Below are 27,538 nucleotides of genomic sequence, written 5' to 3'. Positions count from 1 at the left end.
TAAGCGGATTATTTCATATCATAAACATGTTAAATTAAAGTCTAGAACTCTATACTTATTTTCAGAACACCTCCAAATCTGCCGGGAGCTTTTGTACAAACAAAATAAAGGGGACTTGAGTTTGTCATGAGGAAAATAAAACCATTATCTGTGACAATTCAGCCAGATCTTTTTCACATAATAGTTGGATCAAGCCAGGCAGAGGGAAGCATTCTTCATTCAGCATGTACATAATATGAAAGCTGTTCAAAACGATCATACCACAGACTGAAATGGAAACAGACTGGCGAGGTAATACAATAAAGGGCACTCTACAGGTATGCAAAATAGAAACTATAAATTCTATTTTTGACATATTGAGTTCAATATTGAGTCCAAGTTGATGCCAGAGATAATTTTATAGTCATCATCATAGTGGGTAAGAGGACAGGATTTGTTTTCACATATATGTCCATAGTCTGGACTCTGATCTAGATGTTTTCTTTTCAATAAAAACTGAAAAATATTTTAAGTCAATTTGCAGATCAGTCAATCTATAAACATTTAAATGTCTGCATATTTGTCTTCCTTTTACTTTTCATCAATCTATTTATCCATATATATCTAGCCTCTACTCTCCCCACCCCTCCCAAGTTTATGAGGATTTCTATCTTCCTACTTTTAGATACTCACTTCTTGTTGGAATAGAGATCCTCTAGGTATAATTTCTCCCCCTTTCTTGCACAAGGTGTGCTTTTTATTAAAAACAATTATCATGGGAGTACCCTAGCTAATTTTCTTATAACAAATTTCTTTATAAGTTTATAACATAATTCTCTCTAGTGAAATATAATCCACTCTCTATTGTCACATGACATTTGTGCTTTAATTTCATCACTATGTAAGTAACCAAATTAATATGCAAGTCTCTACCACCAATATTCATTGCCTGTTTTCTTCCTTCTAGACTGAATGTTGGGATAACAGAATAATTCATTTTTTAGTGCAAATATTATTTGTTTTGTCCACCTAAATAAAACTTCCTAGGTTTTTTTGTTGTATAATTGTTATGTATAGTAGTGCTAATAAATAACAAGTTATACACTTTATTTCAAACTATGGATCTATCCTATTTTATAGATGGGGAGACTGATGAAGAGGTGAATGTCTTGTTCACTAGACTTCAGCTGTAAAAATCTTCAGGCCAGGGTCCTTTCAGTTCAAGTCCCCAGGTGTTCCTTAGCAGTCATAAAACCACGGCGGTGGGGTGGTTATTAGGAACAGTATGTAAACACTGAAATATAAAAGTGTAAGATGAAACCAATGTGATTAGAAGGTGATGATTTGGGAGAATGGATTGAATATTGAGGGCAAAGCCTTCATAGATGGGATTGGTACTCTTATGAAAGCAATATTAAACAGCCACTTGGATCTGAAAACTGGCTCTTACCAGAAACTGAGTATGTCATCAACCTTATATTAGAATTTCCAGCCTCCAAAACAAGAAATAAAGTATGCTGTTCATAAGCCACCTAGTCTATGAGTTTTGTTATGTCACCAAATAAGGTAAGACATGTAATAAGGTTAAGGGCATCATGCTTCAGAGAACATTCACTCCCTAACTTTCTGTACAGGCAGACACGTCTCTGTTTCAGTGCAATGCTGGGGACTACATTTATAATTTTCAATATATATATAAACACACACACACACACACACACACACACACACACACACACAAACGGCACTTTATCAGACGCCACCAGAAAGGGGGAAATAAAGGAGGGGTGGGGAAGGGACAAGTAAAGGAAGCGGGGAAGAGGAAAGCAGGACTCACTTCCTGTGTGATTCATACTCAGAGTAGCAGATATAACATATAGCCAGGAAGAAAGGGTGGATGAAGTGAAGGGGGCCTGATGGTGAGTACCTGTGACTGGGAAAAGAATGGTTGAGTCATAGGCTGGCCAGTGTGTGGGTAAGCAGAGTGCTGTAACGACAGGTGGAAAGCCTGAAGCAGCCTCCCTGAGCCTCCACTGTTGAAGGTGATGGAGAGAGCGCAAAATATTCGTCTGAGAACTTTATAAATTTAAATCATTGTTATAAATTCCAGTTGAATAAATCCCTTAATTTGAATGTAATTATAATATATCCTAACTTTATAGACCCATCAGGATTAAGCAAAAACGCTTTGGAAGAACAAGACCTATTTATTATAAAACAAAACATCTCCTCCATGAATCAAATGGGCAACAGCTGTCTAGTCTTTAAAAGGAATTATCTCTTTTGTCCTAAGATTAGCAGGGCTGTGGAGGGAAAAAAAGGGAATTAACTATCATTATCGGTTCAAGTCATCCCTGGTAATTTCTGCAATGAAATAGCCCAACCATATTCAGAAATTATCATGAAAACACTCCACTTTCTAGGTGAATTATTATTGAATTTATATTAACCCCTGGGCTAAGTATCCAGGGAACTTTTTAAAGTTGCTAATGTAAAAAGACACGCTGCTAATCTCTTAGTCTGATCACATCCAGTGAATTATTTGCCCCAGGGTCTGAGCTACATTGTAATAAAATCAAAGGACATAAAAGCTGTGGCAGGAACAGTGCTGAAATTGGAGAAGCATCATTATGAATAGCAACAAGTATGGAGATGCATATGTAAGAGAGTCACAGAGTCAGTAAAAAAAAAAAAAAACCACAGTTCTTCCTTGATCGACAGTGCACAGTTATAGCTCATTTGCTAAATGATCTACTGGGTAGGTATTTATGGATTATTATACAGAATATTATTGGGGGATAAGCCTGGTTAAAAACAAATACAGAAAAGAGTAAATGGCACAGGCAGGCTTTTAGGAAGGCTATCATTTGCAATATTTCTCAGGGAAAAAAAATGTCTTTCAGAAATTCCACTGCATGGCTAATGTGCTATAGCTGGACTCTGCATTTTAGAAGTGCATAAATCCACATAAATTGCTGTAATAAGGATCCATCCCATAGCCCTTTTGGCATAAATGCACATCTGGTGTCTGTTTGTAATGAAATCAATTCAAAGCCCCACAGTGCATTAATAATAAAAATGTTCAACATATTGCAACTGAATAAGCCCAAATTCGAGTCTGACGATCCCGTCACACATGTGTGTACTTTTAGCACTGATAAATGACTAGGGTTACACAACACTCGGCAAGTGGCTTAGGGCTCCAGAGGTAGATTTTTCTGTATTATTTTACTATTTCCAGAGAAAAATCCATATGCATGTAAGCTTACATTTTTGCTGATGGGTAATGCCTTGTGGATATTCATATCTGTAGCTCACAGTATGATAGAAATTTGATTAATAATAAACTTACTATAAATGATAAATGCCTGACTTAGAATATGGATTTGCAATTTAAAAACAAGAGAATCCTGGAATTAGCATGTCATGTATTAGAAGCTGTCTTTTACTTTGAAATTCTATTAAAATGCAATTCTATTAAAATGAACTGCTGCAGATTAATTTTTTAAAGTATCCTATTTGGTTTTCAACACTAATAATCAACAACAAAGAGACAGAGCCTGCTAAGTCTCCCTTATGGGCTTCGTATTTACCTTCTGTGCTATGTGGTTGACCCAAGGAGAAGAGCAGTTGCTGAGATCTGGTCCTTGGGGATCCCATATCCCATCAGGAGCAAGGCATAGGTAAGTTGATACACCTGCAGAAAGAAAGGGACACTCCGATTTCAAATACTCAAAACATATTTCTTAGAATCACTTTATGTTTTTGCTATATATTTTTTTTCGGTCTAGTTTCATTTATTTGACAAAATTTATCTAGATTTTAATTTAAACTTGCTGAATGGCTACCGTATTTTCTTTTTTTTATTTTTTATTTTTTATTAATTTATTCTTGTTACATCTCAATGGTTATCCCATCCCTTGTATCCTCCCATTCTTCCCTCCCTCTTATTTTCAACCTTATTCCCCTCTCCTATGACTGTTTGTGAGGGGGATTTCCTCCCCCTGTATATGCTCATAGGGTATCAAGTCTCTTCTTGGTAACCTGCTGTCCTTCCTCTGAGTGCCACCAGGTCTCCCCTTCCAGGGGACATGGTCAAATATGAGGCACCAGAGTTCGTGGGAAAGTCATACCCCACTCTCCACTCAACTGTGGAGAATGTTCTGTCCATTGGCTAGATCTGGGTAGGGGTTTAAAATTTACCGCCTGTATTGTCCTTGGCTGGTGCCTTAGATTGAGCGGGACCCCTGGGCCCAAATCTACCTATCATAATGTTCTACTTGTAGGTTTCTAGGACCCTCTGGATCCTTCTACTTTGCTATTCTCCCATGCTTCACATATATTTAAGCAAAATATTAGGCAAGGCAAGGCAAAAATTAGATAATTGTATATGAGGTAGTGTCTATTAAACTCCACGCACAATACTTTGGAAATCAAATGCCATTAGACAAACGTTAAAGAACAATTTAAAAGGAGTCAGTGTTTTGAAGCTCTTGCTGGCAACTACGGCGGGTATGGGGAAGAATGTCATGAATGGAGACCATGGAGAGCTTATCTTCACGGACCTTTTTTTGTTCAGTGTACAGGGGAGAGAAAATATTAGCAATGCAGGCCGTCAGGAAAACAGGTAGGAAGGCCATTTCAGTAAAGGAAACATGTCACCTTTGGCAGATGTCAGGGTTTTTGAATGGGGGTTTCTGCTGGGCAAGGGAGTTGTATTTAATGAAACTGAAAGGCAACGAAGCTGGGCCATAAAGCCCCTTGGCCTACTCCGCTATACATTTACAAAGATTATTAAAAAGAAAAGAATGGTTAAATTCAGGTTTCAGAGTCTCTGCTGGAATAGAGGATGGATCCAAATGGGGCTGTGGCTGGCTGAGAGTGAGGCAGCTAAGAGAAAAATTCAGTGAGAAACTGTGTAGCCCTGGCATTGGGGGTCTAAGAAGAATGCAGAGAGCTATGGCATTAGGGCTTGGGTCTACAGGCAGTACCCCCTAAGCCCTGGGAAAACTTCAGAAGGGTTCCACTAAAACTCTTGCCTAATTTTCACAGAATCTCACTAAAAGTGCTTCCAAGTAAAGGACTTTACACTAACACTCACAAAAACTGGAGCAGCAAGGATGCTATTGCTTCTCTTTTGTAGAAGAAACAAGGAAGTCTGAAGAAACTTTCTGGTTCTAATGCATCAGGAAACCTTAGAAATAAATATTCCTATTCCTTTTCAAAGGGGAAAAAAGAGGTGGTGCTGAATTTTTAAGCACTTTGCTAACAATTAAAAAAAATGGGGGGGGGCACTTATAAAAAACCAAGACAATCTCTGCTGTTCCCAGCACTCTGTGTATTATGTAATTTGAAATGACATATCCACACAGGTAAAGAAACCAAGTGAATAATGTTCAAAGACAGTCTATAAGAATAAATGTACATATAGCCATTGTATATTTACTTTTCTTGTATGTTTTGGGAAATCATGCAAATACTTATCAATGTTTCAAGTATTATGAAGATCAATGCAAATGACAAGAAAAGCAGAGTTATTTGTCTTAAAAATGGTAAATATAGCTGCACCTTGGTATATTATGAATTGTGGTAGAAATAACACAGTTTCAGAGTTATCTATTTCTTAATTATTTCCAGGCGATTGCTCTTAAATGGATGCTTGTGAATCAGAGATGGCTCCTACCAACAGTCTCATGACCATGTCAGGTGCCTTTGGCCAAAGAGAACTACTACATAACTGATAGAAAAGATATCATGCTTTCTTCCTTTTTAAATGCAAGATGTGCCAGGCATAGTGATGCATTCCTTTAACCCTAGCACTTGGGAAGCAGAGCCAGGCAGATCTCTGACTTTGAGATGTGGTCGATGTTCACCACATAATGTAGAAATCCACACACCTCAGTTTCTTCTACCAATATATCTACCCACTGTTACAAGGAAAGCTGAAAGCATTCCAATGACAGTGCAGGGATGTTACAAGAGGGACCTGGCTCTGTGGAGATTCATCTGCTCCCAGGAACTAACATTAAAGGAAAACTGTTACTCAAAGGCGTTTCTAACAGGTTCTCACCTGTGACTTCTGCAGGTTCTGTAATCAAATGCTGACAATACAGCACTCACTTGGTTGAGCTCATATTCTAATCAAATCTTTATTTTATTTTATTAATTTATTCATATTACATCTCAATGGTTATCTCATCCCTTGTATCCTCTCATTCCTCCCTCCCTCCCATTTTCCCCCTACTCCCCTCCCCTGTGACTGTGACTGAGGGGGACTTCCTCCCCCTTTATATGCTCATAGGGTATCAAGTCTCTTCTTGGTAGTCTGCTATCTTTCCTCTGAGTGCAACTAGGTCTCCCCATCCAGGGGACGTGGACAGATATAATAAATAAAACAGATGATACCAACAAAAAGAAGGAGAGTAAGAGGAGAGGAGAGGAGAGAAACAAGAGAAGAGAAAGAAATAAACGAAAAGAAATAAAAGAACCTCATGTGAAAGCTGCAAAGTAAAATCAAGGAAGCCCTGGGCTAGACTGGTTGGGGTGGGCTTACCTATGGTTCCTGCCGGGCATGGCTGCTTCGCTACTTGCCCCTGGCGGGTCTTAAACCACATTATTTCTCTGGCTTCCACTGCCTCGCAGCTCTCTTCCATAGCTGGTATTTGGGAGGCTGCGGAAGGCAGGTGTGTGGTTATGTCAGCCAGCACCTCTACCGCTGGGGATGGCGTGCTGGTGCTGCGGTTCCTTCTGCCAGGCAAGGATGGGGTGGTACTCCTCCCTAAGTTCCAGGTCGTCGTCCGGAGGGTGGTGCTGGTGGTGGTGCTTCCCATACCGAGGGGTCCTGTGGTAGAAACTCCTGAAACACAGTTGGAAAACAAAGACAAAAACAAAACCACCTACATTGCTTGCTCACAGTAGGACCTCAGAAGTCCCAAGATGAGAAGTCACTTTCATTTGACCGTCAAAAGGGTGTTAAGGTGCTAGAAATCCGTGGCCTCGGTTTCCTTTTAAACACGGCAAACACATGCCAGTACCAAGGTGTCACTTGAGTACTAAAACAATCATCTGACTACCGCCAAACACAGGCTTTTAAGTTTTTTCCAACTCGAATCACAGAAACCAAAATTGCAGCGTGCAGTGAGACTCTTTGTAAGCTTCTTAATGCTCGCAGCAGCCTCCCTGACGCTAGAGAATTAAAACTGTAAACCCTTTATCTAAACTTGGGACAGAGAAAAGTTAGACAAAATATTGTATTCATCTTAGATGCTATGGTTTGAATGTGAACAGTTCAGCAAAAGCTGGCTTGTGAGAAGTTCTTCCACTGATGATGATCCTGGTTTGAGAAATTGCAGAATTTGTAGGAAGTAATGCCTAGCCAGAGGAAGAAGTGTGAGTAAGCGGGGAGGTGGACAGGGGGGAAGGCCCATGGGTTCTATCTCTGCCAGGTGCTGGAGGAGTTCTCAGCTCTCTACTTCAAAGAGATAGGCAGGAGCAAACTGACTCATGTTCCCTCCGCTCTGAACAGAGCCATCTTTTGTCACATCTAGCTGACCATGATAGACTACAGATTATAGGGGCCATGATGGATGAGCCCAGAAGAAATCCTCTTATACAATAACTTATTAGGTAATGTCAGGTTTTTTTTTTTAATATAACAAAAGCAAAATAATAAAAGGACATAGAACAGAACCAAAAATTTTCACAAGCTCAAACGATTAATGGGAAGGGGCCACAAATTTGCCAGAGAAAATGGAGGCATGTGTGGGAGAACCAGGCTGGAAGAGAGAGAAGGGAAAAATAGTGTAATCGTAGTATAATCTCAAAAGGAGCAATTCTGAGTAAAATAATCTTACTACATATTGTTTGAGTACCTTAATGGTCTACTTGCATACTTTCAGAATTGACCCAACTTTAAAAAAACCAATCGAATTTAACTTATTAATATAAGTTCTAAGTACTCTGTAAGAAGTTATGCCAGTAAAATTATTTTTTGTTCACTTTACACCTGGTTGTAGCCCCATCCCTCTTCTCCTCTAAGTGACAACCCCATTCCCCATCTCCCATACCTGCTTTCTTATTCCTCAGAAAAGGGGAGCCCCATTTCCAATCCACTCCAACTCATCAAGTTGCATTAGGATTGAGGGTGTTCCTTTTCCCTGTGGCCTGGCAAGGCAGCCCTGCTAGTGGGGAGTGATCAAAAAGCTGATAACAGAGTCCATGTCAGAGCCAGCTCTTGCTCCCTTGACTAGAGGACCCGCACGAATCCTGAGCTGCCCATCTGCTACATCTGTGTAGGGCACCTAGGTCTAGTCCATGCATGGTCCTTGGTTGGTGCTTCTGACTCAGCAATCCCCTCTGGGCCCTGGTCTACCTGTGGAGCCTCTGTCACCTCCAGGTCCCTTTCTCCCCCCCCCCCCCCCCCCACTTTTCCACAGCACTCCCTAGGCATCATCCAATGTTTAGCTGTGAGTCTCAGCATCTGTCTCAAAGCGCGGCTGGCTGGAGCCTCTCAGAGAACAATTCTGCCAGTTTTCTGTCTGTAAGAACAGCAGAGTATCCTTAATAGTGTCAGGGGTTGGCTCTCTCCCGTGGGGTGGGTCTCAGGTTAGGCCAGGCATTGGTTGGACATTCCCTCAATCTGTGTTCTATCTCCTTTGTCCCTACACATCTAGTAGGCAGGGTAAATTTTGGGGCAAAGTTTTTGTGGGTGGGTTGGGGCTAAATTAGTTTTAAAGAATATTTTCACAGGAATAAATATATTCTACATGTCAAGTAAAGCTTGTTAGAGTCACTGACCAGATCAACGAATGTGAAGTATATCAAAGTTGTCTACGATCGATAAAGGAATACTCATTAACAAAATTCTATTTCTGGGAAAATACATTCATGTTCTTACTGTGGGATTGTCAAAGTGCACTACATATACACATTGCATTCTAGCACTAGAAGTCAAAACTACTCCCCTCACTTACTGACAGGACATGAAGGGGACACTGGCTCTAGCTTGGTGCTGGCTAACTCACACTAAGAAGCTTCAAGAAGTTCTAGAACAATCTTGGTGTCACTCACTGTCTACCTGACATGAATCAACTGCACATGGATAAAAGTCTGATTGTCATGCCTCAGTTGCCCCAGAAGAGATCCCACCTTCATCAGAGAGGATGTGTTACACTTAAAACATCCCGGTCCGGGACTGGTATGGTAGAGGGTACTGATTTCTGCACACCAAATCATCGATATTATATAGCATCTTAACATGATGCTCTTTACCTTAGTGTTTTCTTTGAATATGAAAGAAAACTGAAGTGAGGCATGGTGGCGCACACCTTTAATCCCAGCACTTGGGAGGCAGAGGCAGGCGGAGCGCTGTGAGTTCGAGGCCAACCTGGTCTACAAATGAGTCCAGGACAGCCAAGGATACACAGAGAAACCCTGCCTCGAAAAACCAAAAAAGAGGAAGAAAAAGAGGAGGAGGAGGAGGAAGAGGGGGAGGAAAGAAAAGTGGGCAGGGGGAGTGGTAACGCAGGCTGTTATAACTACAACTGCTTCAAGTTGAGATAAGAAGGAAGGCAGAGATCTCTTTTCTGTTACCCCCTCAAGTATATTATGTACTCCAAATTACAAAGCTTGGCTGATTGTGTCTCTTTCTTCTATGTGAAACCCCTGTAGGTTTTCCTTTCTTTCTCCAGTCACTGATATACCAGGCGTCCATTACTGTTGGCGAGTGAGTACAGTGGGGTTTTGACTGTTTTTCTGATGACAGCTGCAGCAGAGTAGAATGGTCTTACTTTTCAGTGTTTATTGTTCCAAAATGAAAGCTTGGGGCTCATAAAATATAGTAAATAACTCTGATATTTGCTACAGATTAAATAATTTAATAAAAGAGTGCAAGATTTTAAGTGAGATTAATGCTTTAGGTTAGAAACAACAGAAATGTGACAAAAACATATTTAGAAATCAGCAAAAATACAACAAAATATCGGGAGGTAAGAATGAGGTGAAGATCACGTTCTTTATGCTGTTAAGCATTCATTTTCGTGTCAGGGTGTCATTACTGGGATGTGAGAATGTTTTGATTTTCTTTTCGGTAAAATTTTTTTAAGATGACAATTTTTTTTTTTTTTTTGACTTTTTTGCTACTGGGAGGCTGTTAAGGCAACAGTTAAAAGTGAATTCCATGTGTTTTCTCTTTAATTTAAATAAAACCAGCTCTCATTTGTACTTGTGATGGGACCACTTAGAGAACCTGTTAAGCTTTTTGACAGGGACTATAATCTTTTCATTGATAACGAGCTGTAGTTTTTCTTTTAAACAAAGCCTTGCTTGTTCTTAGTCTTTTTCAGTTTGATCACGTAAAAATGGAGGCTCACGGAGGTACCTGTTATTAGCTAAATAATCTTATGCTCAAATTAACTTGTTTGTGAACCTCTTTGAACAAGAGGGGAAAAATACTTTTAAAATAGAAACTGTTTTTCAATTGTCTTCTTTCTCGAGAATTATACAGGCACTGCAGAATGCTTTCAAGATTAATGCCTTTTTAAACACTGGATATTTTAATTAGCATGTAACTAGACTAGTTCAGTAATGCTTTTTAGTATAAAAGCACGTAGATGTACATACGTATAGGACAATGGCAAAATGCTACAGGATGTTTGCTATTTGTGACCCTAGCCTTAAAATTTTCAAAAAGATCTTTTAGTAAAGATTAAGTGTGCATATCACTGTATTCTAGTTAAACAATCCAGATTTTTGCGAACTACATTATCACAGCAAAACACTTTAGAAATAATACCACCAGGTAATAGAAAAATTTCTTCTTTTTTTCTGAAATTAATTCACTCATAGAATTTTCTACCTTCCCACATAGGTATTTCTTAGAGTAAAAACTAGACTGTGCTACTCTCTTTTTCAGACTTTTAAATGGTTTATATGTACTCTCCAAACAAAACTACAGCATCTTTCCTTTATGTTCAAAGCCCTCCACAAGCTTCTCTGGGTCATTCTGAATACCCTCTCATCTTTTCACTCATTAACTAAACCACACAGGATCCCTAGTACCACAAGTGTGGCCTCCCTCTCTGTCACAGGGTCTTTGTCCCTGCTATAGTGTCCCAATTCCATTTCCAACCCACTTTGCCCCTTGCTGTTTTTGAGTCACAGATTACATGACATACAACTCCATCAAGGACTTTTTCCAAAGCCACTAAGCCTGGCTTGTAGACTAGCACATGTTTTGTTAAAATTTATTTCTTCTGAATTTGGTCTTACCAAAAGTAACTATGCTCTACGTCAAGAGAATGAACATCAGAGATTAGTCGCGTGAGAAAGCAATAGAGGACAGAGAGTCAGCAGAAATGGGGGAGACTATGCAAGTGAAGTAACACACGGCCGAGTTAAATGTCTCTTAAGGACCAGTCTAGAAAATTTACAGTATAAATGAATATATGCCTTATAAATGAATTCATAAAAAAAACTAGACAACACAAATAGTACCCCCCCACACACCCTAAAGAAAAACCTCAGCTCAATACAGACATCCTAATTCTAAGAATCAAAATAGAATTTCTTTCCTTGGAACTGTGTCACTGAGAACTGCCTAAAAGCAGAGATTGTCCAATTCAGTTGGAATTTAAGCAGAATAACAGTCGATTTTTATCTACTACCTATGCTTTCCTCCCAGCTACTTTTTGCTTTCTGCTATGCCAGGATCCCAAGGGCTCTGTCTGATGCCAGCTTCGGGTAGAGTAAGTACTAGTGAGATACATGATGTCCCTTGAGCTTGTGACAGAACTTGTCTTATTGATAGATAATGACAAGAGAAAAATCTGAACCCTTGGAGATGCTGTTGCTTGGTGGCCTCCAGCCCACATCACATGCTATGAGAGAGCCTTTATCTTCCATGAGGAAAAGGTGATGTGGCAAGGTCTCAATGGCTGTTGCTTTACCATCCTACTTGAAGACAAAGCAAGCTCAGTCAAACAATGTGCTAAGTGTCTGTGTGCTGTGTACCTTGGAGAAGTTACTGTGTGAAAAACAGAGTAAATTTGAGTGACTACTTATACTTGGCATTTTATCCTAGATGAGTATTTTGTTTATTTACCATTATTACTTTGTCCAGTGTGTTTCATAATAAAAGCTAAACAAAATGCCACGTTGAGTTTCTGTACATAGCCTTAATCCCCATCCCCACAACACATACAAAATCCCTTCAATTCTCCTGACTTGTGATATGTACTATCTATAGCCAAGTTTTATAGTCAAAAACTAAATAAAAAAAAAAAACTAAAATAAAAATTATTTTGGGGTGGTGGTCTTATATGCCTTTAATCCTAGTACTCCAGAGGCTGTGGCAGGTGGATCCCTGTGAGTTTAAGGCCACCTTTGTGTACAGGGAGAGTTCCAGGACAACCAAGGCTACACAGAGAAGCTATGTCTTGAAAAACAAAAACAAAAGAAACAAACAAAGAAAAAAGAGAAAAAGAAAGAAAGATAAAAACAATCATTCAAGTAACTTTTAGCCAGCTTGGTGGTGCATGCCTGCAATCCAAGTATTCAAGGAGTCAGACGCAGCCAGATCTCTATGAGTTCGAGGACAGCCTGATCCACAAGGAGAGTCCAGGATAGCCAAGGCTACACAGAGAAATCCTCTCTCAAAAACAAAATGAAGCAAAAAAAATTAGTTGACTCATTTTGTTTAATTTTCTCCTCTAGCTTGTCTTAAACAATTATTCCTTAGAATGTTAATACAGGCTTTGTAGAATATAGAAACAGAAAGTGTGAAAACAATGGGAATTTTATAGTGATTAATGTTTTGCAATACATTTGTTATTTCATTTAATTATGATCAAAATTAGTTGAATAATATTAATTATTAACTTTAAATTAGAAAACATGACCACAAACAGTAAGCAGATCATTATCACATGATCGGGAAGTGAATTATCCCTGTCTTGTTGTGTATGCTACATTTATAATTCTTGTCTATGGGGACTGGCCTTTGGCTATGTGCATATCTGATATTCTAGCACTAGGAGGCAGCGGCCAGATGATCCAACATTATAGGCCTCACTATGCATAGTGACTGTGGGAAGCAAACAAGAGCCTTTGGTTCACATCAGCGGTAGAATCCTTTTCTAGCATGACGAGGACCTGAGTTTGATCCTTAGCACCATGAAATGAACAAAAATAAACTCTGCCATCATGAATCAATTTATACTTCTACAATTATCATTCTTTTTTTTTTTTTTTTTTTTTTTTTGGTTTTTCGAGACAGGGTCTCTCTGTGTAGTCTTGGCTGTCCTGGACTCACTTTTTAGACCAGGCTGGCCTCGAGCTCACAGCGATCCGCCTGCCTCTGCCTCCCGAGTGCTGGGATTAAAGGCGTGCGCCACGACGCCCGGCTTTACAATTGTCATTCTTATGTAAGCTTTTGGTACAATACTGGAGGAATAAGAAGATTCTAGGAAGGTATTACTATCCTTGATTATATAACACTCATAATTTGAGATAAACAGTTTTTTTTTAAAGATGTAATGCATAAGACTTAAAAGAAAGCTTTGTAATATTAATGTAAATTTCACTTTACAGCCAACGTGTTTCCATCTACTCATGATAAACCTACCCTCTCGTCAATGCATTACTCTCTTCACGGTTTTCCTGTTACAAATGCTTCTCTTGTATTACCCTCATTTCAATAGACAATATTCTGGCTGACTGCAAAAGCACTTTGTGCTCTGCCAAGTGTTCATTTGAATCCAAGGTCCATTACTAAAGCAAGCCTCCCAAGGGCCCAATAGAAGAAACAAGAAAGCTAAAACCATCCCAGTGCTGAGCATGGCTTTTGGCTATGTGTGCAAGGCCCAGGGTAGAAAGATGTTCTCCCTGGCCCCTGTGGATAGCAATAGGTGGCAGCATATTTGATTAGACATAGTCTTAAAAGTGAAGCATTGATATTACCCATGAAGAAATTATCCAGTTCCTTTCAGAATTAATTTGTAAGACTTGGCTGCACAACCTCTTGAGAGTGGAATACCACAGACTATCGGCCATGTGGAAGGATATTTATTTCTATAATTTGATCCTCTTATATCTCCTGGTTCTCCACTAGATATTATGCTTATTGTAAATAGAGGAAATTAAGTGTTTTAATAAACATGAAATTGTAATGGCCTTATTATATATGATAATAAGTGAAAATATAAGATTTTCAGAGACTCTTCGTTTAAAATATCTGCTACATGTTAGAACCCCCAAAAGCCAGGAACCACTAAAATTTTAATACTATCATAATGCTCCCATTATTTTGTGGCACCTATACTTATCTTTATGATTATTTTACCTATACTTTAATTATGTTCCAAGCACACTAGGTGGGTATACACATCTGTATTAGGAAGATGACAGAAGTCAAACAATTCTGCTAAATTTAAATCCTTCAAGTTTATGAAAACTTCATCTAGTTCCCCAGACAACTTTATATAGGTGTTAAGTGACAGGTCCTAAATTTATATCCAGATCTATCAAATTCTCTCTTTGTCCACTAGGACAATGATGCCGCATCAAATATAGTGAACATTTACACATATTTATATCTGAGTAAACATACAATTTGAACCAAGAACTGCTCAGATATTTTTAAAAGGTTATCTTGTAGCATGGACATAGTGGGATCTATTATGGGTTAAGTAACATTAGAAGTACAACTCAGAAACCGCTCCAGCTCACTCTGAAAACAAGCCTGGGCAAGGCTGTCACTCTTCATCTTCATTTGAAGACGGGAAATCCGAGGCAGCAAGTCACTCTACTTTTCCAGGGTTATACATACAAAATAAAAAGAGAAGTCTGGTAGGCTCACTCTCTGCTACACAAAGGCCATGATAGCCTGTCGCTCAGAATCCACCAGGTGCTGGTAATTCATCAGGAAAAGCCCATGTAGCTGTAGAGTTTGTCCTCTCAAGCCAAACTGAGGACAAGGAGAGCCTGCAGATGACCTATGACAGAGCAGCTGGCTTTCTCTAGTTGACAGTAGAGGATGCAGGGCTTATGGAGGTAACCCATTATGTTGATGACACTCCTAATTCTTTTGTGGCCTCAGTCCTACTACATAAGGGAATTCACTTGCTGTCTAAAATAATGTTCGGGATACAAACGAGCAATGAACCATTGTGTTTCTGATATTTTTCTAATTTATTATGCACCAATTTATTATGCTGTAGTACTTAGTCCAGAAATAAGACACGGAGAGGTGAGACTTCTAATCTTATAGCACTCAAAGGTAATAAACTAGTATTTATTTTGTCAATAAAACTTGTTCTTTGACAATTTTGTACATGTTTATAGTACATTCTGTTCACTCTGAGCACCTGCTCTCCTTCCTCTCCCGCCTCTTATCCTTCATCCTTTCTGGCCCCTTCCCCACAGACAAGCCTTTTTGTTTTGTGACCTACTGATTTTGACCAGGACTTTCTGCCTAGCTGGAAATTGAAAATATCCACTGGAGTCTGATGGGCTCACTCTTTGGCACACACAAAGGCCGTGATGGTCTTTTGCTCAGAATCCACCGGTTGCGGGTTATTCATCAGGAAAAGCCCATGAGGCCCCTCTTCATCCAGGAATGGCTGTGGACTGGCTCAGTCTTGTCCAGGCCCAGCACTAGCAACCACAGCTGCTCTGAGATCATGACTGCAAAGGCGGTGTCACACTCTACTGACAGCATTTTGCAACTCTTCTTCCTATCTCGCAGGTTTCCTGGTTTTTTTATGGCCCCTCTTCCAGGGTGGTTGCTGAATCTTAAAGGTTTGGTATAGATGTCCAGGTTATGGATGATCACACAAATGCTCTCTACTCAAGCCTTCTGGAGTGGCATGAGTCTCTGTATTCACCGTGCTCGGTGATCAAGGGGTAGCTGCATTCAGCCCCTGTATCAACACAATTAGTTTCCAGGCATAAATTTGACTAATTTGACTCCATATTCTCTGATGAACTGATAAACACTTGCTGTAATGTTTCATGTATCAGAGTATAGCATATGTGGCATGCCTATTAAACAACATGGTTGACTGTGAATGCTTGGAGAATTTACCTTTTCCATGTGTATATTTACATTTCTAAGAAACTGATAAAAAAGCAAGGTCCTATATATCAGAGTGGCTAAGGTTTTTCATTGGTTTTAAACATTGTTTATATTTACAAACTGGAAAGGACATACTGAGATCAGAGTATGACCTACTGTCCATTACTCTGTAATGTCTAAAACTGTGCCTTTGGCGGGGGCAGGCTGTACATTATCCTGAACACTCTACCTTACAAGCAGCCTTTGGCTCCATTTTGAGGGAAGATGATGCCTGCAGACCCTAGGTGGACCCAGAAACTGCGCTATTTTCAGGTACTACCCATGCAGAAGAAGCTTAAAACTAAGTTATTCCTGGGAATAAAAAATGGACCCAGTCTATAAGCTTACTGGGGTGATTTGAGACTAGGGGAGCACAGAGTATATTATCATGGAAATAAGGATGAAGATCTTTTTAGACACAGCACACCAAAGAAATGGCATAACTCTCTGTGCTGGCTCTATAAAGTGATGGATGCTTAACCCTGTGATAGCATGGCCCCACATTGACCCATCATCTGATACCAGGTGTGTGCCAAGGACCAACACCATGCAATATCATGTCTGGAGCTTTGGTTTAGCTCTTCCCTTAAATATTTATGCCAGATGCATTTAGGTGTACACCTAGGCAAAAAAGCATGCACTGATATCCGTAGCAGGACCAGTTTTACATACTTCCTGCTGCATTAAAGGGTGATATTACTATATCAGAATTACTTTCTTCATTGATAACAGGCAGGACAGCAATGTTTGGGATTGTATGTTTGAGTATCACACTAAAGCATTTTCTGTTATGAATTTAAAACACCATTCTTCTTGGTCATTGTAAGGCATATTTGCCACTGGTCTTCAGGTTAAGAAACTAGTAACTTCTACTCTTTCACTGACAGAGTAATTAATTTTGTTTGTACAATTATTGGCAATAATTGCTACCCACCACCTTCTGCACTGATAAAGCAATAGAACTCCTCCCCTTAAATTTTTCCCAACTGTTTTCATTTTCATAAGATGAACCTTGTGCTATACAAGTGGTAATGCGTAAGTCATGGAATCAAAATGCTTGATGAAGTCGGCTGGTTACTGTTCCAGCACTTCTTATATTTCAGTATCTGATACATATTAAATACTCAGTAATAATAATAGTATAATCAAATTAAGATTATCTTAATTTACTGCAAAGTATTTTAAGAGAGTTGAAAGGAAATATCTACCTTAGCCAGGAGAACCACTTCCTGCATTGTAGAACAAGAGGAGATAGGCTATCTAAAGTCAAATTATGGGTTTATCTTTCCACTGCAGCCTCTGAAGACCCAGTGCTACTCTATGGCTCTCTTTATTTAAGCCTCCTGCAGAAAATAATCAGATTACCGTTGGTCTCTAATATGAAACAATTTTTTTCTTCAAGAAAGAATAATGTGGGTTGGCTAAAGCTCACTGGTAGATCATGTGCTTAGTATGTGCAAGACCTTAGGTGTAATTTCCAGCAGCAAAAAATAAAAATAAATAAATAAATAAAATAAATTAATATAAAATATTTTTCAGAATAATTTATCTATGAAATATTTCAAATTTTCAGATGATATGCTATTTGGTCATGAACTATATAACAATCTCTTATAATATTAAGTATTTAATTTGGGCAGTAAAATGAGACAAAAGAAGAGACAAAGAAAAAAAAAGTCATTGTAGTAGTTTGTGTATGAATGGCTCCCATAGGTCAATATATTTGAGTCTTGGCTTCCAGTTTGTGGAACTGTTTGTGAACTATGATTAGGACTTAAGCACTGTTGAAGAAGGTATGCTATTGGGAGTGGGTTTTGAGGCCTGCCTGCCTGCCTGCCTGCCTGTCTCTCTCTCTCTCTCTCTCCTTTTCCCTGTTCATCTTCCCACCCCCGCCCCCTGCTCCTCTCTGCCTTATCATTGCTGTCTCAATATGTAAACGCTCTGCTACTGCTCCAGCACCATGCCAGCCTGCTTGCTGCTATGTTCCTCATCATGACCGTCAGAGACTTGACCCTCCACAACTCTATGAAAGCTTCCAATTAAATGTTTTATTTTACAAGTTGCCTTGGTCATGGTGTCTCTTCACAGCGATAAAAAAGTAACTAGACGGTCATGTTAAGCTTATATTGAAATATATGACAGTCAGCACAAAACTCTGAAGTCAGTAAGAGATGATGGAAATCTACAGAGCTTACTGTCCTGGAAACATAGGCTGATCTTCACCTGAGACCGTGCTGTCAATTTGCATGGAACTGTACACACCAAGTTCTTCTCACAAAGCTCCATAGAGTTAAAGAATATTGGGATTGTTATTATAGCCTAATCACATAGCACTTGCCTAGTACCTGTGAGCCCCTGAATTCCATGCCAAGTATCACAACAAAAGAAAACAAACAGCCCCACACAGACTGCTGTTCTCATACACAGTGTCACCAAGACTCACATATGACCCTAGGTGTTTATGGCATTTCCTTCTCTAACCTAAATTTGTTCTTTTTGAAAGGCTTTAAATTTTTTTTTTTAACAAATTATAGGCTTTTGGAGACTGTAACATGTAAAATTATGTCAATCAAGAGCCCCTGAATGGTGATAACATACAAAGACATAGTATGTCAGAGCTAGGAAAAGACACTGGTCCAGGATTCTTTTTTTAAAAATATATTTTATTAATTTATTCATATTACATCTAAAATTTCTCAATCTTAACCCTCCTTCCTCCTGGGTCCCATGCCCTTTACTTTGCTCAAGAATGTGACTGTATTGGAGGCAAAACCTTTTAAGCAAGACTAAGGTTAGTTGTGTTTATAAGAGTGGCCACTGTCCTAATAACAGATTAGTACACCTACACTACAGACTGAGGCTTGACCATGGGGGGAAAGGCAAGAAGTTCCCTTGTGAGCTGGAATAAGAGGTATGAGATGAAACTTAGACATTAGAAACTGTGATAATTGGACCTTTAACCTTGAAATTTATGAGAAACACACTTCTTCCTTTAAGCCAACCAGCTTTCTGAAACTCTGTTGCAGTTTGCCTGACAAAAGTAACATAGTACCTTTTTAAGTAAAATGAAATCATCCCTGTGTTAGTTCTCTGTAAGGTTACCTCACACACAGATTTGTGGGACCGCCATCATTTGCAGGATGTAAAACTGTTCCACAACAATAACAGCATTCCATTATGCCAGCCCCTCACATTCACATCTAATTACCTCTACCCCTATCTCCAGGCAGCCACTAACCTGCCCTCCATCTCTGCGGTTTCATTGTCTCAAAGATGCACTATAAATGGAGCCACACAGCATGGAGCCCACAGAACTGACGCTTCTCCACTGAGCAGGAGGTTCTTCAGGTCCCTCGTGCTATTACTTGTGTCAGCAGTAAAATCATCTCTTCGCATCACTCTGTAGACAAACCCACGATCTCCCTTTCCCCTTGCCGCTGAGGTCACTGTTGGGAAGTGAAAATCGGGTGTCTCTGTTTAAAAGGCTCCCAACTGATCGCATCAACTCACAATCCTTAAGTGAGATTTTGAAACCTTTACAATCCATGACTTTCCTACTGTGACTCCTTCCCTAGTAGCCACTAGGTCATGAGTTCCTGCATTTTCCAAACCACCTTCTCCTCTCCTCTTCTACAGTCAGATTGTTTCTTTCTGCGATCCGCCCACTTCTCTGTCTTAACCCTCCTTCCGCCTGGGTCCCCCATCCCCTTTACTTTGCTAAATCAATGATCCCCGACAGATTGTGATTGTAAGGAAATGGGAAAAGGTGATTGAAATTTTCATTTTTAATAACTCATACTTGTGCTTGGTATATCGCTCTTTTTGAAATATTGATTCAGGAAAATAATTTGAGATTCATTGCTGGAAGCTGATCATGTTTTGCACCACTAGCCAGGCAGATCCAGGTAAAGGAAAGAAACAACTATGAAGGTGCTCTTATCCTTTTTTAGCCTGGAAATGTGAACAGGTCTATAAACTAGGAGAAGTGATGTTGGGAAAAATAATTAAAATAGACTTATAAAGAGTAATGTAATATTTTCCTGGCACACAATTGATGCTTAATAAATATTTTAAATTATATATTTTGAACATATAAGAGATGCAAATAGTATATACACCATGGAATTTATTTAAGGAAAAACTCTATTGACTACATAATTTCTACCTTTATCCTCCAAACTATGCATTTTGATTGCAACTTATATAAAGTAGAAATTTGATTCTCTCCTTTGAAATCATAAAGAACAATTGCAATCTGACACATGATAATATGGTCAGTTATTATGTATAAAATACTGAAAGTATTTTTATACTACAAGACTGAAAGATTTTTGAAATTGTATCTAAAAAGTCATGGACTGCTTATAGACTCTCAGAGAACACAAATGGTAAACTATTAAATGTGGCCATAAAATTAGCTCCAGCAATATTTGTACCATTTTGCTAACAATGACTATCTCTAGTGTTACCTTTCTGTACCTGGCCTTTCAAATTTGAAATTGGTTTCCAATAAGAAATAAAATTTAAGCTAACTTAATTATAGGCAAGGCTAAACAGAATTCAATAGCAAAAAACAAACAAACAAACAAAAAAAACAACAACCCCCCCCAAAAAAAACCAAACAAACAACCCTGAATAGTCTGCATATACATGTTAGTGTATGCACATGGATAGAGTTTCTTAACAAATCTCTAGTGGACAAAATTTATTATAATAACTTTTAGTGGATGATAGAAAGATGCAGTACTTAAATATTGTTACATTAAAGGGCTGTTCCTTTTAGATGCTGATAGCTCAGAGGCCAGATCCCTGAAAAAAAAATCAGGCCACATCTCTTCTGCTCTGTTCCTGGGACAGAGTTAAGAAGCTGTCCAGTGCTGAGATTTCTCTAGCTGCTAATTCATGGTCTTACCCAGTAGCTGGGTGTTCCATGCTCCTGGCTAGATAAGCTTGTCCAGGCTAGCCCATGTGTTGTGGATCATTCTGTCAGCATTTATTTCCCTGTCCTTCCCATATTTCCCCCTCTGTGTCTTCCTAACCTCTCATGGGGTGAGGAGATTTGTAAGCAGGAAATCCTGCTTGTCCATTCTCCATCTGGAGCATAAAGGTGTGGGATTAGAAAACTTGTCTTTGGTTTCACTGTATGGATTCAGAGCATCCCACGGAAAGGTCTCTTTTCAGGAGGCTATGTCCCAAAGAGGTAGAGAAACAGTCTGAAGGACTGCTAACACGCCTTTTTCAAGAAGAATTTCAACCATGCTTTTGAAGAATTAAACTGTCCTTAAATTTGCAACTGTCCAACAGAGGCAGCCGTAAGACAAGTAGCTGAGACCAAAAGCAATCAAGGAACCGAAGGCCACATTTTAAGCAACAATAAACACAAGAGTATGGTCAAGCACACGAACTTATGGCCAGGTTCTCCCTAGTGAACGTTCAGTTAAGAAATGTGCCGACAGCGCACGACAAGTAAAGCCTTACAGAGGGCGCAGCTAAACTGTGCCCAGAGCCCAGACCAACAAAACGTTGGCGATAATAAACCATTTTTAAGCCACCAACTGTTGAATGACAGTAATGTTATCTCTAATAAGGTAAGCCAAATCTGGATTTCTTTGTTTGATTACCATATAGCTGTTGTTTTAAAGTCCGAATTTAACATTTAGGACGTGGTTTTATGCTCATGTTCTTATTTCAGCAGGAATTCTCAACCTCGGCACTAACTGCTGTGAGAGCACATAACTCTTTTGCATGTGTGCGGACTTGAGGGCTTGTCCTGTTTATTGCAGGATGCTTAGTAATTAGCCTCCATGGGCTACACCCACGAGATGCCAGTACAGTCAGCATCACAAAAGGCTGTGATACGCCTTTTTGATGGCAAGACCAACATATTTAGAAGCCACAGAACTATAGCCATTTTTTTTTCACTTACTTCTACTCCATGTTTGCTCAACAAATTGGCTAGTAGATGCTCTTACCAGGAATGGGATCTTTTAAATGTATAATAACGTTTACCTGAAATGCACGAATGGTTGCTTTGTGATTTGTGAAATGGCTCAAAGGCAATAAATAAAATGAAATTGGATAGCTTTCCAAAACACAGATTATGGTTTCCGGCCCCCCCCCCCATTGTTTAGTGATTTGTTGTTTCTAAAACACACCTCCACAAATCATGAATAAACAGGGGGAAATGGTTTTTTGTTTGTTTGTTTGTTTTACTTAAGGAGAATGTGAGTAACAGGATGTGAGAAAAACACTGAAACGTGAAAATCGCAAATCTGCTCAACTGCCTCTCTGAGTCGGGTTTGGCTTGGAGGAGTTGAACAGAGAGACCTTGACAGCTTCATGCTCTCTGACTACTGATACAGAAAGGTCCTGCCAGTCTCTTGTTTACTACACTAGTGTCCAGAGCTTTCTAAGTGAGGAATCTGAGACGAGAGTTCCTGCTTCACAGCCACTCCGGGAGATGATCACAAGTCATTACCCTGCATACAAGCTCACCTCACAGATGCGTTCTCAAGCGAAACAGGTAAGAAAGGAGTCAGGGAAAAAAAAAAAAACAACCTTGCTATCTGAACCACGTTTATATTTTCCTTTCATATTTTTTATACAGTCAGATTATTATACAATCTCACCATTAACATGCAAATCATAATGTATGTACTAGGTGCATCTCAAACAAAGACCCATAATTAAGGACTGTAGTTTTCTTATTAGTCAGTAGATTTTTTTCCCCCAAGAAGGCAAACATATAAAGAAATGTAAAATATAAGACATGGATAAAGAGAAAACAAAAAGAAAGAATGATGCCTGCTGTCAAGGTTATAGTTATATAAATACATGCATTTACATATATATTATAATTAAGAGTAGAGTTAAAAGACTACAATGTGATGAACGAACAGAGGAGGTGCTGTGCCCTGTGCAATGACAAACAGAAGCCTGGTTAATGATAACTGGGGCTGAGGAAAGCACGTGTTACGTACGTACATTTCTTCATCGACGCTAGGGGCAGGTAAAGGATGGTAGATTTTGGTAATGACACAAAAAATGAAAAGATAAAAAAATAAAAGGGAGAGGGCAGAAAAGAAATTTTGTTTTTAAAGAAGCAGAACTAAAATTTAAGAATTCTTGAGATCTAGAAGAAAAGGGCAAAGAAGAAGAAGAAGAAGAAGAAGAAGAAGAAGAAGAAGAAGAAGAAGAAGAAGAAGAAGAAGAAGAAACCAACCCCAAAAACAAAAAGCAGAAAACAAAAACAAAGCAAAACAAAACAAAAACTGAAGAAAGCATCAGAATCATAGCAAAAGTCTAAGTCAAGAAATGACTTTGGATTTCTAGGATCCTCACAAATCAAGCACTTTAGTTGTGAGCAAATAAAGGAAAACCATGCACATATCATTGCAAAATTGTAATTAATTATGCATTTATGTACTTATTCTTGCATACATAAGCTACTGGATAAATTAGATCTTTTGTAACAAACCAAGATAAAATATGGTATTATAGCCAATGGTCAGAATATTCTCCACAGTTGAGTGGAGAGTGGGATATGACTTTCTCACGTACTATGGTGCCTCACATTTGACCATGTGCCCTGGAGGGGGAGACCTGGTGGCACTCAGAGGAAGGACAGCAGGTAGCCAAGAAGAGATTTGATACCCTATGAGAATATATAGGGGGAGGTAATCCCCCTCAGGAACAGTCATAGGGGAGGGGAATAATGGGAAAATGGGGGTGGGGGGAGGAATGGGAAGATACAAGGGATGGGATAAACATTGAGGTGTAACAAGAATAAATTAATAATTAAAAAAAAAAAAGTTTAAACTCAGGCCAGTAAAATAAATGACAAAACATACAGAATGGGGAAAATGAAATCAGTTTTTTATATTTCTATTTAATAGATAATATTGTAATGAAACACAATAGAAATTTATGTATTTATATAAGATGGTGTGCATCTACAAGGAAGCAGAAGGAAAAACCACAAACATGCATCACTGGAAGGTGGAATAAGTACATTATTGTGATGGAAAATGAGCAACGTATATGCTATATACATATATACACATAGTCAGGTATAGCAAGAGTTTATACAGGGACTTAACCCAAAAAATCCATGAGACTTAAAAATGTATACAACCTTAAAATTATATAAAACTTGAGTAACAAGCATGATACTGGAAAACAGCATAAATAATTACAAGTATAACTATATGTATGGACCCAATTTTAGGATTACTATGTCTGGATTTTTAAGATACTAATAAGAACTTTGCTTTTCCCATAAGGTTCAACATGGCTTATGTTAATCCTCTAAATTTTTACTCTAAACTTTTTAAATGTTCTGGAAGTTAAGTAAGTAATTATTTATAAATACCTTTACAGAAAAAAATGTTATACAGAATAATATTGCACTTGTGTTACCAGTATTGACTTACTTATATAATTTGTCAGCACTATCATATGTGCAGAACGAAAAAAAAAAAAACATAGAAAACCAATCTTAAGGACAGTTTCATGTTATTATGTATGCCATAAAATACTAGAATACAAAACTAATTTGAAAGTTCTCTGCTGAACACACAAAGAAAGAAATCTCAGCTATGTTCCTTTTTGGAATATCCCACATGCTCCTCAAAGTAATTTATTGTCATCAAATACACATAAGTGAAACATTTTGTTTGAGTGACATTTCCTATAAAGAAGAAAAGGCAGATTCACCTGCACTGTAAAAGAAAACTCTATTTGTTACTGAGTACTCCAAATGTATTTGGAAAAGAACTTTGAAAAATAATCAATTTTATGTAATTTATCCTAATTGGACCAACTATGAAGATCTCCCATTTTATCATAACTATTGAATAAATGTGCTGGTTAGTATGTTGTTCAAAGGACTGTGTGCCCTTCATATACAAATCTGCATTTATAGCTCTCAGTTCAAAGTACACACACACACACACACACACACACACACACACACACACACACACATATGGCTTAATCTTAGTTTTCACTAGCTACTCTTTTGCACCTACCTCACATGAATTCCTTTGTCTTGTAAGTATCTGGGTGAAGGTACTTACTGCATCATCTTGGAAGGAAAATGCCACTGACTATCACAAACAAGCAGAAAGGCATATTGGGGATATGTGTAACTGTGTAACTCCTGAGGTGGGTTCTAACCTTAACCCCCAGCTGAGTGACATTTTTGTTTTGTTTCCCTCTTTATTGTCTTCCTCAATTCCCACTCATGCTCCACCTGCTCAGATATTTTCCTATAGTTTCAGCTCCTACCTCATATCTCCCGGTGCACATTCCTTTTCTTCTTGAATTTTTCATTTGAACTTTTAATTGTACTTTTTAGTCATACCATTGACTGTTCATATGACAATCTGTTGGATACAGAACAAAATGTCCCCAAATCATAGCACTTCAGAATTTAAGAAAGCAGCTGAAGCAGATCATAGGAGCAGGAAAAAAACAAAGCCTTTTTTTCTCAGACTTCAGAAAGCAATTCCATTTGTCCATAGAAAAGGATTGTCCAGGAACATCTTGAAAAGTCTGAATAAATGAGGCTTGCTTAGTTCCCATTGCTTCATTACCACTGGGCCACACCATGCGTGGTTCAACCACATCTCTTTAAACTGTCACTTTCTTCATCAGCTTTAACACAGGTTTTTCTTTTACTTTGGGCTTTCAAGTCTGAAGGCTTCTGAATCATCTACACCTTGAATTGGTTTTCCTTTGTCAGTCTGCGTTTGCTAGAAGTCGGCAGGGGAGATGGTAGAGGGGGCCAAAAGCACTCGGTGCACAATTTGTATCAACAGAGCTCTAATGCAACCCAGTTACAGCAGGATGCGAGTGAGAGGCTGAGGCAGGAAGATTGCCAGCAGGCAGGAGGGCCGGCAAGCCTGGAGGATGTAGTGTGGCAGAAATCCTACTGTGAGTGAGAGGCTGAGACAGGAGGATTGTCAGCAGGCTTGAGATATAGCAAGCCTGCAGTATGCAGTGTGACAGAAAAAATAAAGATCTTGTCTCAACAAGGTGGAAAGAAATAACGGACTCCTAAAAGTTATTCTTTATTTAACACACACACACACACACACACACACACACACACACACACACACACACACACACACCACACACACACACACACACACACACACACACACGATGAACATGTGATGATAATCTTTTTCTCCTTTAGAATCTAAACAACAGCAAGTACCTACCATCTTCTTGCCTCCTTGGTATATGCACGAAGGCACGTGCGCATGCGCATATATCAAAAACACTAACTTTCGTTTACATTTAGATGTTATATTGCTTTCTTTCCTCCTTGCTAAGGCAAGATGCCAGCAGGAGGAAGAGTCACAATACCATAGGGTGTGGTGACTGTAGTGACTCAGTCTGTGACAGCATAAGCCCGAGATGACTGGCGACACCATGGTTATCACACAAGAAGGAGAGAGCTGGTACTGGAAAGGGGACGAAGCTATCACCGTCTGCAAAGGCCAGCCTCCTATGACCCACTTCCAGATATTCCTCCCACCTCAAATGTTATATAAGCTTCCCAAACAGCTCTCATACTAGAGGATAAAGTATTCAAACGATGGGGGACATTTCCCAACACAATTACCTGTTTAGCGTAATTTAACCAGGAACATACATATTCCTTCAGATACCTATTGAAAGATAGATATGAGGAATAGAATAGCTCTTCTCCTTTTTTATAAGAAAAAGAATTGAAGGTTAAATTAATAGGAATTTTCCATGATGTAACCGAAGAAGAATAGCACCATAAGTCACTGTAATTCTAACATCATAGGCATAATCATTTCTGATCCTAACTTGACTTGCAGCGTACAGCTGAACGCCTGAGCTTCCAAAGCGTAGAGCGATTTCCTTTTGTCTTGTTTAATTTTGTTATTTAACAAGCACGGGCAGGCTTGATCGATGTGACACTACTTTTAATTCTTAAAATAAGATTATGACAGATATGAGAAAATAACCTTTCTTCCAAGAGAGCTCGAGAGCATACTGGGGAGACGCTTGTGTTTTAGGAAGTAATAGGAGCCTCCCCTGAAAACTGTGTGAGAAATTCCTCAACTTGGAGATGTCACGTGTTTTTGAGGTGCTGGGGAAAGCTCAGCCTTCTAACGCTCTGCGCTCTGCGCAGTGAGCAGAAAGAAGACAATGAAGTGGTTGGGAGCCAGCACTACCAACAGCTGGGTTTCTCTTACCACGGAGAATACGTGTAACTAGATACACAGCTTCATCTGCTGTCATGACTGCAGCCCCTATCAACACAGAGGCTGGGCAAACTTTGGGAGCATGTAGAACCATGTCAACACGGACCCTAAGCCACCAGCTACTCCGTTTATGTTAGTGAATAATTAGCATCTCTTCCACAGGCAAAGCACCTCCAAAGAGGAGACGAATATGCAAAAG

The 27,538-nt window shown here is 39.0% G+C and overlaps 1 protein-coding gene across 1 annotated transcript in view; it reads right to left on the bottom strand.

The window, feature by feature from the left end:
• Adgrl3 (adhesion G protein-coupled receptor L3) overlaps positions 1-27,538 on the bottom strand; it is a 438,014-nt gene that overhangs the window by 130,968 nt on the left and 279,508 nt on the right. The window contains exons 7-8 of the mRNA XM_051170906.1: positions 6,533-6,835; positions 3,573-3,676 (exon numbers count right to left, since the gene is read on the bottom strand). Coding sequence (XP_051026863.1) covers positions 3,573-3,676; positions 6,533-6,835 — 407 coding nt within the window. The remainder of the gene's footprint in view (positions 1-3,572; positions 3,677-6,532; positions 6,836-27,538) is intronic.

This window comes from Acomys russatus, chromosome 28 (genome assembly GCF_903995435.1).
Source record: "Acomys russatus chromosome 28, mAcoRus1.1, whole genome shotgun sequence".
Taxonomy (NCBI): domain Eukaryota; kingdom Metazoa; phylum Chordata; class Mammalia; order Rodentia; family Muridae; genus Acomys; species Acomys russatus.
The sequence above is the reverse complement of the archived record's forward strand: the minus strand, read 5'-3'. Positions and strand labels throughout refer to the sequence as shown.